The sequence below is a fragment of the Staurois parvus genome, unplaced genomic scaffold (assembly GCF_062004578.1).
Source record: "Staurois parvus isolate SC_StPar_1 unplaced genomic scaffold, SC_StPar_1.0 ptg000115l, whole genome shotgun sequence".
NCBI classification, from domain to species: domain Eukaryota; kingdom Metazoa; phylum Chordata; class Amphibia; order Anura; family Ranidae; genus Staurois; species Staurois parvus.
The window spans coordinates 1,880,426-1,896,797 of record NW_028317911.1 but is presented as its reverse complement, the minus strand read 5'-3'; the positions used below and the strand labels follow the sequence as shown (position 1 = coordinate 1,896,797).

At 40.1% G+C, this 16,372-nt stretch overlaps 1 protein-coding gene across 19 annotated transcripts in view; it reads left to right on the top strand.

The window, feature by feature from the left end:
• The window catches only part of EPB41 (erythrocyte membrane protein band 4.1), a 290,966-nt gene that overhangs the window by 164,264 nt on the left and 110,330 nt on the right, over nucleotides 1-16,372 (top strand). For all 19 annotated transcript variants that reach the window (XM_089671906.1, XM_089671904.1, XM_089671912.1 and 16 more), the window contains exons 6-7: nucleotides 8,977-9,052; nucleotides 13,847-14,065. In XM_089671906.1, the coding sequence (XP_089528032.1) occupies nucleotides 8,977-9,052; nucleotides 13,847-14,065 (295 nt within the window). The remainder of the gene's footprint in view (nucleotides 1-8,976; nucleotides 9,053-13,846; nucleotides 14,066-16,372) is intronic.

The following is a 16,372-nucleotide window of genomic DNA, read 5'->3' as shown; positions in this document are numbered from 1 at the left end:
TGCAATATGAAGTTTAATTCATAGAAGGCCATGCACTTAATTTATTTTTTAGCTCTCTATTTGAAGGGAAGCATTTAAGTAGTTAACGATTCATAAGACTTTTTGGAAACTATGGCCTGGCAAATCTAACGGAGTTGTCAGAATTGTGATCCCTGCAATAATTGCAAGGTCTGAGTTTGCATTTCTGGTTGTTGGATAATTTCCAGTAGACAATATTAATTTGGCTGGACTGTGATGACACAGCAGCAGATACAAATGTCTAGGACAAGAAGCTGCTTCGCCTATGGTGGATTTTCCATGCTACTGTCGCAATATTTCTGTGAGAAAATGGTTTATTTCAGTCACTTTGCTCACCGAATCATTAACTTTTCTTAGGATCATTCTTGTTTGCTATATTTCATTTACATCAATGAGATGTGTTACTAGAACAGTCTTATTTCCCTAAATTGTGTAAAACTCACTAGTAAAGCTAACATAATTTGCTTTTTAGATTTTTCATTTTGTTACTAAGGTAGTGATCAGACCTTCTATTTAGGTAGGGGTAAGTAGGTCATATAAAATTAGTTCTTAAAATGCACTTAAAGTGGAACCTCACTCTCTCAATCAACATGGACTTTTTTATCCTTATGCTGCTAGCATTAGTAAATGGATAGGAAAGTATATCATATTTAATGTTTTTAATTTTTTTTTTTTACATTTCTTCAATTTCTTCCTGGTTTCCATGCCTAGGCAAATTTCATGCATCCCCGAAAACTTCAGGAGGGGAGGAAGGGTTCTCAGCTCAGCAAATACCTGAGCTAAGGGCAGATAGTACAGGAAGTAAATGCTACATAAATCATCTGCTCTTACTCAAGATGGCCACTGCCAGAACACACAGGGGGTGTGTTCTAATATTATTTCTCAGTAAAATAAAGCAAGGAGACATGGATGGGTGGGTGAGTTTGTTTTGAATATTAACAACGAATTAAATAAAATTTTTGATTTGCGGTGCTCAGATGCAGTGCAGTGCTACTTTTAGGCGATAGGCTTTCATGTGGAAGTCATTGGGGCGGCTGTTATTATTGGGGCCAAATGATCACATCCATAGTCTGCCAAAGGTACCAGTCTCTTCCCCCAACCCCCAAGCCAATATGCTATTGACCCCCTACATGATAGAAATAAGGTTAATTATAATTGGTAATTGGGCATTGCTGATTAGAGGTTTCTGAAATCTTGAGCACCAGAAGTCCTAGTAATCGGTGTGATAGTGGCAGTTTCTGATGTGATATATTGCACAATAAGCTGCATCCTGCACAGAGCTCTTCCAGCTTACAATCAGACTGAGAGCGGACATCACTGGGGCAGGTTGAAGTGTTATTAAATGCAAACCTTTTTTTTTTTTTTTTTTTTCATTTTGGATAGAGTAAGGGAGAGTTATAGCTCCTGTCAGGTTTTTTTTTTCCCCATCTGTGTCCTATTATAGAGATTTCCATTCACGCCCTGTCCCATAGCTAAGCCAGGAAGTTGGAGGAAATCCCTGCAAAGTGAGGGAATCATAGTATATCACCAGGGTCACCAGATCTTAGTGTCTCCATTTGAAGGTTTCCCCTCTATTAGTGTTCTAATGTCAACCCAAACCTTTGGGATTTTCATTTACTTTCACTTTCAATAACAATGGTAAACATGGCAAATAGAGAGAGTGAATCTCCCTAACGGGGGCACAGACAGCAATAAAAACTGACAGGTGTTCAAATCTCTCTCAACTCTATCTAAAACTTAAGTTGGCCAGAAATGATTCCAATTTCGGCTGGTCCCTGCTGAACTAGCCGAGAGTTGAACCATCTGTGGGGCAGGCTGATTGTACCCAAGTCAATCCATCGTGGTTGCAGGAAATAAAATTGCATTATGGCCTGCTTTAAACAAAAAGTTTTGCTTTTAGTTACAATTTAACCACTGCCTACTGGGCACTTTTACCCCCTTCCTGCCCAGGCCAATTTTCAGTTTTTAGTTCTATTGCACTTTGACCCCCCTGGCGGTATTCCAGAGTGTAGCTCGGGGTTAACTTTCAGTACCAAAACCCTGAGCTACACTCGGGATTACCCTGCAGCGTTATTCAGGCATCCCTCCAGCACTTACCTTGTCCTTTGCTCCCGCGATGTCCCCCCCTACAGTGTCCCCGGCCATCTCCTCCAGCCGATGCCGGCATCCGTTTTATGGGTTCCGTTCCCTGCGAGCGTTGGGATGTATGGGGGACGGATACGGCGGGAAATTCCAAAATTTAAAAATGTGACATTTACTCAATACACTAAAATCTCATAGTATAACATTACTGTACAAACCATTTCATATACATTTTGTCCCGAGTGCTTTGTTCTGTGCCCTGCCTGCATTTTTACCATTCTTTCTGCCTTGAAACTGAGAAATGTCCATGGCATCCAAAAAGCATCCCTTTAGGTCAAAAGCGGTTTTAGATCAGCTAGAGAACAGTGATAGTAAATCAGAACCACTTGCAGAATAGAGTGATAATGATTCGTGGGGAAATTCATCTCTGACACTGAAAACGATTTTGCGACTAAGCTCAGTGATGTGCGAACTTGGAGCTCTATTTCACATTTCAGTGTTTTTGGTTTGATTACATTATTGAATAAAATTTATTATTATATTATTTTTTATGATTATTTATTATATTATTTGATTTCGGGTTTCAAATTTTATCATACCCGGGATATTTACTAGACTCTTTTTCGGACAGATTTCAGTGAGTTATTCTTAGAATTACAGGCCGACAATAAAAAAAATTTCCATGCAAAAAATTTACCGCTTTGAGCACAGAAATACTGACATAATCAGACCGCCAGGGAGGTTAAACGACAATTTGCGCGGTCATGCAACAGTGTACCCATATGAAATTTTTACCATTGATTTTACACAAATAGAGTTTTCTTTTGGTGGTATTTAATCACCAATGGGTTTTTTATTTGTTACACTATAAATGAAAAAAGACCAAAACTTTTGTAAAAAAGTGTTTTTCTTTGTCTCTATTATAGAAATTTGCAAGCAGGTAATTTTTCTCTTTCACTGATGTGCATTGATCAGGCTACACTGATGGGCACTAATGAAGCTGCACTGGTGAGGCAGCACTGGTGGGCATTGATAAGGAGGCACTGATGAAGCTGCACTAATATGCGTCACTGATGGGCATAAAAAGGGCAGCACTGAAGGGCACTGACTGGCACAGATTGACAGCACTGTTGTTCACTGATGGGCAGGCTTTTGGGCACTGATAGTTAGGGCACTGATAATCAGTGCAGATATCTCTTTTGACAGTTGCTGGTTATTGGCAGCACTTTCCTCACGCTGTGACAGCTTACGGAAAGTACTGCTGATAACCGATAAGTGTATTTACATGGTGATCAGCTGTGATTGGACACAGCTGATCACGTGGTAAAAGGCCGCTGTGATTTACCATGTCATGTAATCGACTGTGTCCAAAGGACCCAGCAATCACAGAGAGCACTAGGGGCACGGGGGGGGGGGGGGGGATGTTATAAGACTCCCTCCCAGAGCTCCTCCCATTCGGCTATAGCGCAGTCAAGCAGTGGTTAAGGTCAAATTACCTAATTAGATGTGTATTGTATTTTATTTCTGAAAAACCCAATAAATATTTGATAAAAATAGAAGTAAAAAAAAATCAGGAACTCGAGGCGGAGTTCAGCTGGTCACTGAGAGTGAGGTGCCAAATGTTATGTCATCAGATCCAAAAGGGGCCGCTGACCAGACAACACACCACAATGGAATGCAAGCCTTGTCACTGCGGATGTTGGATGACTTGACAAGGGCCATGCCTGAAACACGTTGTCATGACAATAGCCTAATACAACATCCAAGGCTTGCATTCTAGTGTTGTGTGTTTTCCATCCAGAGGTTTCTTCCGGGACTGATAATGTCACTTCTGTTGAGCAGCTGAGCACTGGCTTGAGATCCCAAGACCCAACAGGGTTTGGAGTGAGTGCACTTTCTACCCTACAGCCTACCCCACAGCCTGTCTCTACATCAGCCGTTACCATCTGGCCACAGCTTTATCGACGTGTTTTCTACTTATCTTAGCTGCTGATTTTTGTTTATCGCAACATTGGCATGATACTGTCACTTCTGGACTAGTAAGCAGTCTGCTTCTAGATAACTTTTAGCCTGGTAATTTATGATGCTACAGGACTACAGTCCTATGTTTGTATGGTAAAAAAATAAAGACTATAATTTTATTATAAAATTATTATGTGCTTTTAAAGAATGAATTGTGTTATAGGATACCAGCTTTGTTTTTTTATCAATTATTGTGATATTACAATCTACAGAAGTTCCCCCAAGCGTCTTTGAACTGGACTTTTGGATTAAGCCTTTGACTACACCGCTCCTGGTGTGTTCTTGTGTAGCTGCTAGGGTGAAACAATCCATAAGGCCTCATTGCTGCTGTGACTGTGGACTAGCGTCCGAACATATTGGACAATGATCAGTACAGCTTTCCCAGTCTTCTTACTCAGCTTTAGATTCACAAAACATAATTATCATTACAATGGGTTCTAGCCAGGGGTGGACTGACCATTTGGAAACTCAGGCGCTGTCCGAGGGCCCGGGGTCAGTAGGGGTCCCCATGAGATGCCCCTGGTACCTTTTTCATAGGCTTTTTTGAGTTTGGGCAAGGACACAGGGACCCCATGATCCCCTATTGCCCGGGGGCCCCATAAGTTGTCAGTCCGCCCCTGGTTCTAGCACTAGTACATCAAATGGAGTGTAGTTGCTTCTGCTATTAAGCGGTTGTAAACCTCAGGTATGAAACATGAACAATACCCTCTATAGTGTGTCTCATTCCAGAACACTTGGGGTCTGATTTACTAAGAATAAGGTGAAGCAATAGAAGTTAGACACCAAACTTCACCTAATTGAAACAATTACCCACTTCCAGTCCGGACACTTTTACCCCCTTCCTGTCCAGGCCAATTTTCAGCTTTCAGTGCTATCACACTTTGAATGACAATTGCGTGGTCATGCAACACTGTACCCATATGAATTTTTTAGCATTTTTTTGAGACAGAGAGAGCTTTATTTTGGTGGTATTTATTCACCACTGGGATTTTTCTTTTTTTTCCTATGTACATTAAAAGTCCAAAAATTTTGAGAAGTGTTTTTCTTATAAAATTTTGCGAATAAATAGTATTTCATCATAAATCTTGGCCAAAATTTATATATATAAAATATATTTTTAGTTAAAAAATAACCCAAATTAGTTTATAACCAAAAATTATAATTTTTAAACTTTTTTTTATTTTATTTTTTTATATTAGTTTTTATTTATTTATTTATTTTTTACATACTGTCACCCTAGCAGTACAGTGTCACCATGGTGACACTGTACTACTTGTGGGGGGTGATGAAGATTTTTTTTTTTTTACACTGATTGCTTTTACACCCATAAAGGATATAAAAGCAATCATTTCTCCTTCTCTCTAGCTGCATTCTTGCAGCCATTGAGAACTACTGAGTGAGCTGTTATTGGTCACAGCTTGTCACATGGTACAAGGCTGTTGTGAATAGCCTTGTACCATGTGACCTCTGTGATCATTCACAGATTTCACACGTAGTAAGCAATGATGCCAATCAGTGATCACATAATTGGATCTTGTACAGAGGTCCCGTCCGACGATTGATGTTCCACTGTGTCCGGAGGACACAGCAGGCACCGGATTGCGGTGCTGCGCGCTCCCAGGGAGCGCGCACAAGCAGGTTCGGTACTAATGTGAATGTACAATGTGTGTGTGTGTGTATATATCTATATATAGTGTGTGTGTGTGTGTGTGTGTGTGTAAAGCGCTGCATAAATTGACAGTGCTATATAAGTACCTGAAATAAATAAATATTTTCTGATGTTAAATATATATCCAACCATTACAGTTATATCTCTGTTATGTGACATAATTTTTAATGTCAAATTTTAATTTTCTTTTAATTTTTACTTATGAGTATATATCTAAATTCTTGACTTGTGGTGCTACTAAATATGCTAGATAGCATTGCACTCAGTATTACAGTCAGCATTATGACTTAGTGGTTAGCACTTCTGCCTAGTGGCACTAGGGTTGCCAGTCCAAATCCCAGCCGTGGCACTAAAGGCAAGGAGTTTGCATGTTCTGCCTGTGTGGGTTTCCTCCCGCACTGGTACTTGTTTTGGCTCCTGTCTAAATTGTCCCTATTCTATGAATGTGTGTTAGGGACTTTAGATTGTTGTACTCCCCCTAGTATGTATGATGCATGCATATTCTTAGCCCCCAAGTGCAGGGCAGGAAATCTCACATTTGTGATGGCTGCCTCACCCAAATTGCTGACAAGTGTAACTAACAATATATTTAAAATGGAATGAAAATACAAAATGTGGCGCTGAATAAGCAGAATTCACAAAGCTACTTATTGTCATTCACAAGTGAAAACATATGGAACGATTTTCAATGATGGTGGAACCCTCCTACATATAACTATTTATTTTATTTGGACATTTACATATAGGTGGTGGACTTCCATATGGTTCTATGTTTATTGATTTATGAATTGATATTTTTCTTTATTGGTGTGTCACTGTAGAGCAGTGGTGTCACCCTCCTGGGTTTTTTTTTTCATCATTTTTATGTGTATTTATGATGTTGGGACACATATCAATTTTTTTGAATACTATTATGATCCTTTGTATTGGGATACATATAACCAACACACATCGAATTTAGTAACACAGCGCAACATTTGGATTCCTTCTAATTTTGCTTCACCGGTGGTATTGTGTGTGGTTGGTGAAGACTGCTGTGGGAGTTTGTTCCTCTGCTATCTGCATGAGTCGCTTCTGACTAGTTTTCCTGACACCAAGAGAAAAATGGTGACTGGGGACAGACCTCCAGCAGATTTACAGCCTCAGTTCTGGTGCTGTGAGTTGTGTGGAGGGAGGTTTGTCCCTTCTCTGCAATCATCTCTCAGAGCTTCTCACTGAGTGTAACTTTCGCTCACCGCCCCCTGCTTTTCAGAGCTGGGAGATCCTGTGTGAATTCTGCACTTTGAATGGATATAGGGGAAAGATGACTGCAGATAAACAGGAACAACGTATTTAGAAGGATTTGTTTAATCTCTGTGTATCATCTGAGGTCATTCACTTCACAGGGCATATGTCAGGGTTTACAACCACTTTAAGATTTATGCCCTAATGTTAAAGTTATATTAAAGATTTATTTTTTGTTTTCTTAAAATAACAAACGTGCAATACTTACCTGCTCTGTGTAATGGTTTGCACAGAGCAGCCTTGATTATCCTTTTCTGGTGTCCCGCCCTGGGACTGTTCAGAGAGTTGCTATTTTCCTTGTTGCCTTGAATTATATCTGAACCCAGGAATAAAACTGGGTTTTGCTGCTTACCAGCTTAAGATATGGTGTCTGCATTATTTTTAATCCACTCTAATCATGTTATATATGCTGCGAAAAGTAAACTGAACAAATTACACTGAAGAGCGTGCAGGTTTTCTTCTTGGAAAAAGCGTTTACTCCTCTATGATGATCTTCAAAAATGTATGTCTGTGAAAATATATGGCATTGTGGCAAATGTACATACATTGCCATATGTATTATTTTGAGAAGAACCTTAGAATATCTAATGCAGCTGCACCAAAGAATATGAGGTTGATTTGTAGGGTAACTGCCAAGGATGCATTAAGATAAAACCAGTAGTCTCTAGTTTGCTAAATAGCAATAAGGCAGTTATTATGTTTATTACCATATATTTTTAATTCCAGTACTTTTTGGTCCTCTTGTAACCAACATGATATTCACTGAAATTTCCAATAGCAGGTCTTTAAATGTACTTATTACTATTGAGTTTCAAAATGCAAGCACCTAAACATAATTCAGCTATGTAATGTGGTTCTGATAAATTGCCTTTGAAGTAGAATTCCAGTTAAAATCTGCCCTTGGTTAATAGGTACAAAAACTGAAACTTTTACATTATGCATTATTGTAATTGACCGTTGTCAGTGTCTGTGTTTGAATCACAGCACCGCTCAAAGCAGCCCCACCTGGTCCCGTCCTGCCCAGCATCTTCTATGGTGCCCTCTCATTCATGAGAAATATAATAGGCATGTGCTTCAGCTCCTACTATCCTACCCTTGCTTTGGCTTGCAGAAGGGACAGAGAGCTGTAAGTGTGTGTCTAATCCATATTTTAAAACATATTTTACATATATCTGAGCACTAATATGGTGTAACTGGTTACATGGAGGTGTTTGAAAACAAACCTTTTTTTTCCTGCTTTAAAGGATAAGTTCACCTTTTAACAAAAAATAATAAATGCACATTTTTTTGCAGGTAAAAAAAAAATGTGCATTTATTATTTTTTGTTTGTGAAGCATTTCTGATTGCTGGTGCCATGCATGTCTCCCCCTGACCTGTCAGTATATCTGCTTACTAGTACAACCTGTGCGGGCAAGCAGATATTTACTGACAGGAAGGCTCAATGAAGCCCTCCACAGAGCAGAGGTAGTTCATTAAAAACTACAAGCTGACAGCCACTAAGTTTGCAGGGACTTGTAGATTTCTCATTCACAGAATACTGTGAATGAGTGATGCTGCTGGGCTGTCAGACAGAGCCCCGCTCGGCCACGGTTTTTAAAAATTGTGACAGCTTGCGGGGAAGAGGAGATCCCCCGCTAGCTGTCACAACAGGGATTGAGGGGGTGTGGGGGCCGGTCCAATCGTAACCTTTTACACCCTGAATATCAGGAGGTATCCATTACCATTTACCACCTAATAAAAAACAAATTTATCTTAAAAAAAACAAGGTATAATTCAACTGAATACACTAAGTAGTTGCGATGATATTTACAATTTTTCTAACAGTTGAAAAACTGTTCAGGTGTTATGATTTGTTTTATCTTCTGTCATGAAGGAGTTAAAATATTTTTATCTTTCTACAGGTGCACCATGGGAGTTTACCTTCAATGTGAAGTTTTATCCACCTGACCCTGCACAGCTTACAGAAGATATTACCAGGTAACTGCTTATTAGAGCCTTTTGTCAGTTAAAGTACATTTAATAATAAACTGAAGTTAAAGTTATATTAAAGGAGATATTTTTCTTAAAATGAAAAAGATGTTATACTTACCTGCTCTGTGCAGCGACATTGCACAGAGCAGTCACTTACCTTCTCTTTGGCAGTCTCCTGCTGGCGCTGTCCACTCTTTTCTCCAGGCTGCTTCCTTAGCAAGTTATGTGCTAAGGGGGCACCTGTGCACGCATGCGCTTCTGAGCCAGGCTTTGTGCATCCATAGATAGTCTGCACAGGATGGCTGCTTGTTACTGCAAAAATAGCTGTAATGATGTGGGATCTTAAACACAGCGCTATACTTCCAGCCCTCCCTTTCCTATTCTCTTATTCATTCACAAGAAGCCGTTTGTTTTCACAGAATACAAGTCATTCTGTAAATGAAAGCAACACTTTTTGAGTTGTGGATGGAGGGGTCTTTAGGGCACTCAGACATGAATCACTGGATCTTCCCATTTTCTGGCCAAACTGGAGAACAATTTTATGTCTGTGGGGAGGACGCTCATTTTCTATCCACCTGCTGTTAGAGAACAGTCACTCTTGCAAGTCTCCTTTCCTACCTCTATAACAAAATTGAACTCAAGAAAACCCAACCTTTATAACCCTGCTGCTAACGAGAGTCCTTTCCTGTCTCTGTAATATAATTGAAATCAGTTGTATTATGTGTGTGTATGTATATGTGTGTGTATGTATGTATATATGTGTATGTATATATATATATATATATATATATATAATATATATATATATATATATATATATACACACTGGTCAAAAAAATTAAAGGAACACTTTTTAATCAGAGTATAGCAACAAGTCAATTAGACTCCTGGGATATTGATCTGGTCAGTTAAGTAGCAGAGGGGTTTGGTAATCAGCTTCAGTTTTACAGGTGGAGGCCACTAACATTCTTTTTTCCCCCTACTCATCTTTTTTTACTGTTTTTCACTAGTTTTGCATTTGGCTAGGGTCAGCATGAGGCGATACCTGGACCCTACAGAGGTTGCACAGGCAGTCCAACTCCTCCAGGATGGCACATTAATACGTGCCATTGCCAGGTTTGCTGTGTCTCCCAGCACAGTCTCAAGAGCATGGAGGAGATTCAAGGAGACAGGCAGTTACTCTAGGAGAGCTGGACAGGGCCGTAGAAGGTCCTTAACCACTTCTAGACTGGACACTTTTACCCCCTTCCTTACCAAGGCAATTTTCAGCTTTCTGCGCTATCACACTTTCAATGACAATTGCGCGGTCATGCAACACTGTCCCCAAATGAATTTTTTTGAGACAGATAAAGCTTTATTTTGGTGGTATTTATTCACCGCTGGGATCTTTATTTTTCTTGCTATGTAAATGAAAAAGTCCAAAAATTTTGAAAAAGTGTTTTTTTTTTTGTTTTTTTTATAAAATTTTGCAAATAAATAATATTTCATCATAAATCTTGGCCAAAATATATTCCGTTATTTTTTTAGTAAAAAAAAAAATCCAAATTAGTTTAGAACCAAAAATTATAATTTTTAAGCATTTTTTTTTTACTTTTCTATTTTTTTTATATTTTATTTTTTTTTCATACTGTCACCCTAGCACAGTGGTTCTTAACCTGGGTTCGATCGAACCCCAGGGGTTCGGTGAGTCAGTCTCGCGGGTTCAGCGGAGGTGAAGACCCACACCCGACTCATATGATTCGTGCAGTAAATATTCATTATTATGTTTTTGTTTTTGTGTGAAAATCATGTTTTAATGGTTTTGTTCTTTGTTCTTAACGGTTTTGTTCATTTTGTGCACCTATGTATAAATATATACCTAAATATATACCTATGTTTTGAATTTTAAAAATCATATTTTATTTTTCCAATTAAGAAGGGTTCGGTGAATGCGCATATGAAACTGGTGGGGTTCAGTACCTCCAACAAGGTTAAGAACCACTGCCCTAGCAGTACAGTGTCACCATGGTGACACTGTACTAGTTGTGGGGGGTGATGAAGATTTTTTTTTTTTTTACACCGATTGCTTTTACACCCATATAGGATGTAAAATCAATCATTTCTTTTTCTCTCTGTCTGCATTCTTGCACTCATTGAGAAGTACTGAGTGAGCTGTGATTGGTCACAGCTTGTCACATGGTACAAGGCTGTTGTGAATAGCCTTGTACCATGTGACCTCTGTGATCATTCACAGATTTCACACGTAGTAAGCAATGATGTCACAAGTGACATCTTGCTTACTACTTTGCATGTGATCACTGATTGGCCAATCAGTGATCACATTATCGGGACCTCGTACAGAGGTCCCGTCTGACGATCGGTGTTTCACTGTATCCGGAAGACACAGCGGGCACCGGATCGCGGTGCTGCGCGCACAAACAGGGTGCGGGGAGGCCGTTTATAAACGGCCACCCGACCCTGCACTGCCACCGTCCGGCCGTTTATATACAACGTCCAGTCGGGAAGTGGTTAACACATCAGCAGGTCTGGTATCTGCTTCTTTGTGCAAGGAGGAACAGGATGAGCACTGCCAGAACCCTACAAAATGACCCCCAGCAGACCACTGGTGTGAATGTCTCTGACCAAACAATCAGAAACGGACTTCATGAGGGTGGCCTGAGGGCCGACATCCTCTATTGTTCCCTGTGCTCACTGCCCAGCACCATAGAGCTTGGTTGGTATTTGCCATTGAACACCAGAATTATTATGTTCGCCACTGGCGCCCTGTGCTTTTCACAGATGAGGGCAGGTTCATCCTGACCACATGTAACAGACGTGAAAGGGTCTGGAGAAGCCATGGAGAACAATATGCTGTCTGTAACATCGTTCAGCATGACTGTTTTGGTGGTGGGTCAGTGATGGTCTGGGGAGGCATATCCATGGAAGGACGCACAGGCTTCTACAGGGTAGACAATGGCACCCTGACTGCCATTAGGTATCGGGATGAAATCCTTGGACCCATTGTCAGACCCTACACTGGTGCAGTGGGTCCTGGGTTCCTGGTGCACGACAATGCCCGGCCTCATGTGGCGAGAGTATGCAGGCAGTTCCTGGAGGATGAAGGAATTGATACCATTGAATGGCCCCCACGCTCGCCTGATCTGAATCTAATAGAACACCTCTTGGATATCATGTTTCAGTCCACCCGACAACGTCAGGTTGCACCTCAGACTGTCCAGGAGCTCAGTGATGCCCTGGTCCAGATCTGGGCAGAAATACCACAGGACACCATCAGTCCTCTCATTAGCAGCATGCCCCGACATTGTCAGGCATGCATACAAGCACGTGGGGGCCATACAAACTACTGAGTACCATTTCAAGTTGCTGCAATAAAATTTCCGCAAAATGGACTAGCCTGCTGCTCAATTTTTTCACTTTGATGGAAATGAAAATTATCAACCTGCAGAGGACTGAATTCAAAGTCACCCCGAAAATCAAACGATGGGGCATCCGTACATTCCTAACACATTACCCAGTCCATATCAGTATAGAAATCCAGCATGATATTTTTCCCCATTGAGATTTGATGTTTTCCTTTAATTTCTTTGAGCAGTGTGTGTGTATGTATGCACAGTGTGTGTGTGTATGTATGTATATATATATATATATATATATATATATATATATATATATATACACACACACACAGTGGGTAAAATAAGTTCAGATATTAAGTTTATGTGTAATAAAATTGATTGACACAGGGGAAAAGTATTGAACATGTGAAGAAAGGGAGGTGGAAAATGGCATGGAAAGCCAAGAAACCAGCTGAAATCTATCAGTAATTAGAAAGCAATCGAGCCCCTTGTCAGTGCAAATTAATATCAACTTTTTCAGTCTCAACTGAGGGCCTTGGTTACAGAAGGATTTCTAAACTCCTGAATGTTCCTGTGAGCACTGTTGGGGCCATAATCCGGAAGTTGAAACATCATTTCACCATAAACCGTCCTCTACCAGGTTCTCCTTGCAAGATTTATGACAGAGGAGTGAAAAGAATTATCAGAAGAATTGTCCAAGAGCCAAGGACCATTTGTGGAGATCTTCAGAAATACCTGGACATAGCAGGTACAATTGTTTCAAAGAAAACAATAAGTAATGCACTAAACCACCATGGCCTGTATGCATGCTCACCATGCAAGACTCCGTCGCTGAAGAAAAAGCATGTTGAAGCTAGTTTAACATTTACTGCACAACATTTTGACAAGCCTGTCAAATAATGGGAGAATATAGTCTGGTCAGATGAGACCAAAATTGAACTCCTTTTGGATGTTGTAATGCACACCATGTTTGGAAGTCAAATGGCACTGCACATCACCCCAAAAACACCATACCAACAGTGAAGATTGGAGGTGGGAACATCATGGTGTGGGGCTAATTTTCAGCATATGGTACTTGCAAACTTCATCTCATTGAAGGAAGGATGAATGTACATTCTTGATAAAAATCTGCTGCTGTCTACCAGGATAATGAAAATTAAACGAGGGTGGACATTTCAGCAAGGCAATGATCCCAAACACAAAGCCAAGGAAAGTCTATATTGGTTTCAAAGAAAAAAAGAAAATAAAGCTGCTAGAATGGCCCAGCCAATCATCTGACTTGAATCCAATAGAAAATCTATGGAAAGAACTAAAGATCAGAGTTCATAGAAGAGGACCTTCATGTATGGAAAAATGGCGACATGTTCAATACTTATTTTACTGTGTGTGTGTGTGATTTTTGTAGTACATATACACTAATTTTGATTTTGGATTCCTTTCCTAGATATTACCTTTGCCTCCAGTTGCGACAAGATATTTTAGCTGGGCGTCTGCCATGCTCCTTTGCCACTCTTGCTCTTCTGGGTTCTTACACAGTTCAGTCTGAGGTGGGAGACTATGATGAAGATCTACATGGCACAGAGTATGTCAGTGAGTTTAAACTGAGTCCAAATCAGACCAAGGATCTGGAGGCTAAAGTTGCTGAGTTGCACAAGTCTTATAGGTAAGAACAGACAGCTTAGACCAACAGCATAGTCGTTTTTACTTTGCCTTTCTAATTACCAGACATTTACTAATATTATTTGATGGTAGTTTTAATTTTTTGTTTATTTTATTTTATTTTTGCCAATTTGAAAGTGGCTAAAATGTTATAATTAACATTGCTGGTTAAGAATTATTTTTTCTGGTAAGATTTTATTTTTTACCAACAAATTTCAAGCGGTCATCCAGATTTTTCAAGATTACAAGTGTCAGACAGTGGAAATCCAGTACATTAAAGAGATTTCTCCACGTAGATTTCTAATTTGCAGATACATTTAATTCCATGCACACTATTATTCAAATGTATGCCTAACTCCGTTCACATACTACAGTACATGTAGTCCACCCATGGCACTTGCATATGTCCTGCTAAGATTTCAGTTTTTATTTAACTGTTAGAGTGGGACACTAGGCACAAGCATTTCTTTTTAAATTCTTAATTGTAATTAAAAAAAATACCACTGGGCAGGTGTGTTGAACTGTAAATAGAAGTTCATGGCTATTTATACACTTGTACTGTATATGCCAGAAAACTCAGCTATTTATGCATTGCCCTTTTGCTGTTCGTATGAAAGCTGCTGTTCTCATAAAGGGAAGTGTTTTATCCACCCCCCCGTGTCTATTCACAGAATATCTTGTGTCCTGTGAACCATTCACAAACACAAGGTTTTCTGTGAATGGACAAGGGAACAAGTACATAACATTTTGGATTTTCTAAAGAGAATACCCAGCAGTTGCTGCTTTCTTTGATGGTCTCTTCTTAACAGAAAACCTATAGGACTACATATGAAAAGAACAGGGAGAGAATGGAGTAAGAGATTCAGATTCTGTCACGTTATACTGCTGGCTACTGGAAAATTGAACATTGACAAACAAAAAAATGTAAGCCAGCCCAGGATCAACCCATCCTTTACCCAGCTTGCCTAAATATATTGCTATTGTCCTGGGATGATGGACATCTTTTCTCCAGCTGTGCTGAGAAAAGTGCAAATCTTGCTAGCCTTTTTTCTTCGATTTTGTTTGGATTCTTCTACATTTGACTTAAGTCAATACTTCTCCCTACATAGGTACATACTTGTGCTGGTCTCTTCAGGGCTCTAACCAGATCACGTCATCCCTAGACTCATTGGACTGGATGTTCAGGGCACTTTACAGATTTCCAGTACTGGTAAAAGTTAACTGTGGAGGGTATTCCAAGTCCAGAGACTCCTTCCTGCTTAGCATTGGGAGCTACTTTATTTAAACCTTTTGGATGCTTTTCAACTTTCCCACTGCTGCTGCTTTTACTGCTGAGGCAGCAGACATTGATGGATTGATAGCTGATGTCATCTGCAGGGTGGAGTGCTGCACCCATTTGTGTTCTGCACTCTGATCTCTGGTCCACTCCTTACTCTCTCCTTTCTTTTTATCCCCGGAGGGCACTGATGTCTGGGCCAGTGGCAGTGCCCTGTTCCTGAAGACCCTTGCAGGGGAGTGCCTATGAAGGAGGGTGAAGGCAGGATAGGATATGCACTACTGTGCATAAGTTATTAGTTTATTTTTATCAATTAACGAAATGAAAAGTATATGAACAGAAGAGAAATCCAAATCAATTTTTGGTGTGACCACCCTTCAAAATAGCATCAATTTTTCTAGGTACACTTGCACACAGTTTTTGAAGGAACTCCGCATGTAGGTTGTTCCAACATCTTGGAACACTAACCACAGATCTTCTATGGATGTAGGCTGCCTCAAATCCTTATGTCTTTTCATGTAACCCATGGACAGACTCAGTGATGTTGAGATCAAGGCTCTGTGGGTGCAAAACCATCACTTCCAGGACTACTTGTTCTTTAGAAAAGTTTTTAATGCAATTGGTTGTATGTTTGGGGTTGTTGTCCTGTTGCAGAATATATTTGGGGCCAATCACACGCCTCCCTAATGGAATGATGTACAAGTATCTGCCTGCATTTTCAGCATTGATCCTGACCAAATCTTCATGTGTAGAAATGCAGCCCCAAACTTGCAAGGAACCTCCATCATGCTTCACTGTTGCCTACAGACACTCATTATACCGCTTCCAGCCCTTTGGCAAACAAACTGCCTCATGCTACAGCCATATATTTAACATTTTGACTCATCAGTCCAGAGCGCCTGCTGCCATTTTTCTGCAAGGAACCTCCACCATGCTTCACTGTTCAGGGATGTGGAAATTTTTGAAAAACTACTTGTCCAGGTACATGCAGTGAAGGAAATAAGTATTTGATCCCCTGCTGATTTTGAATGTTTG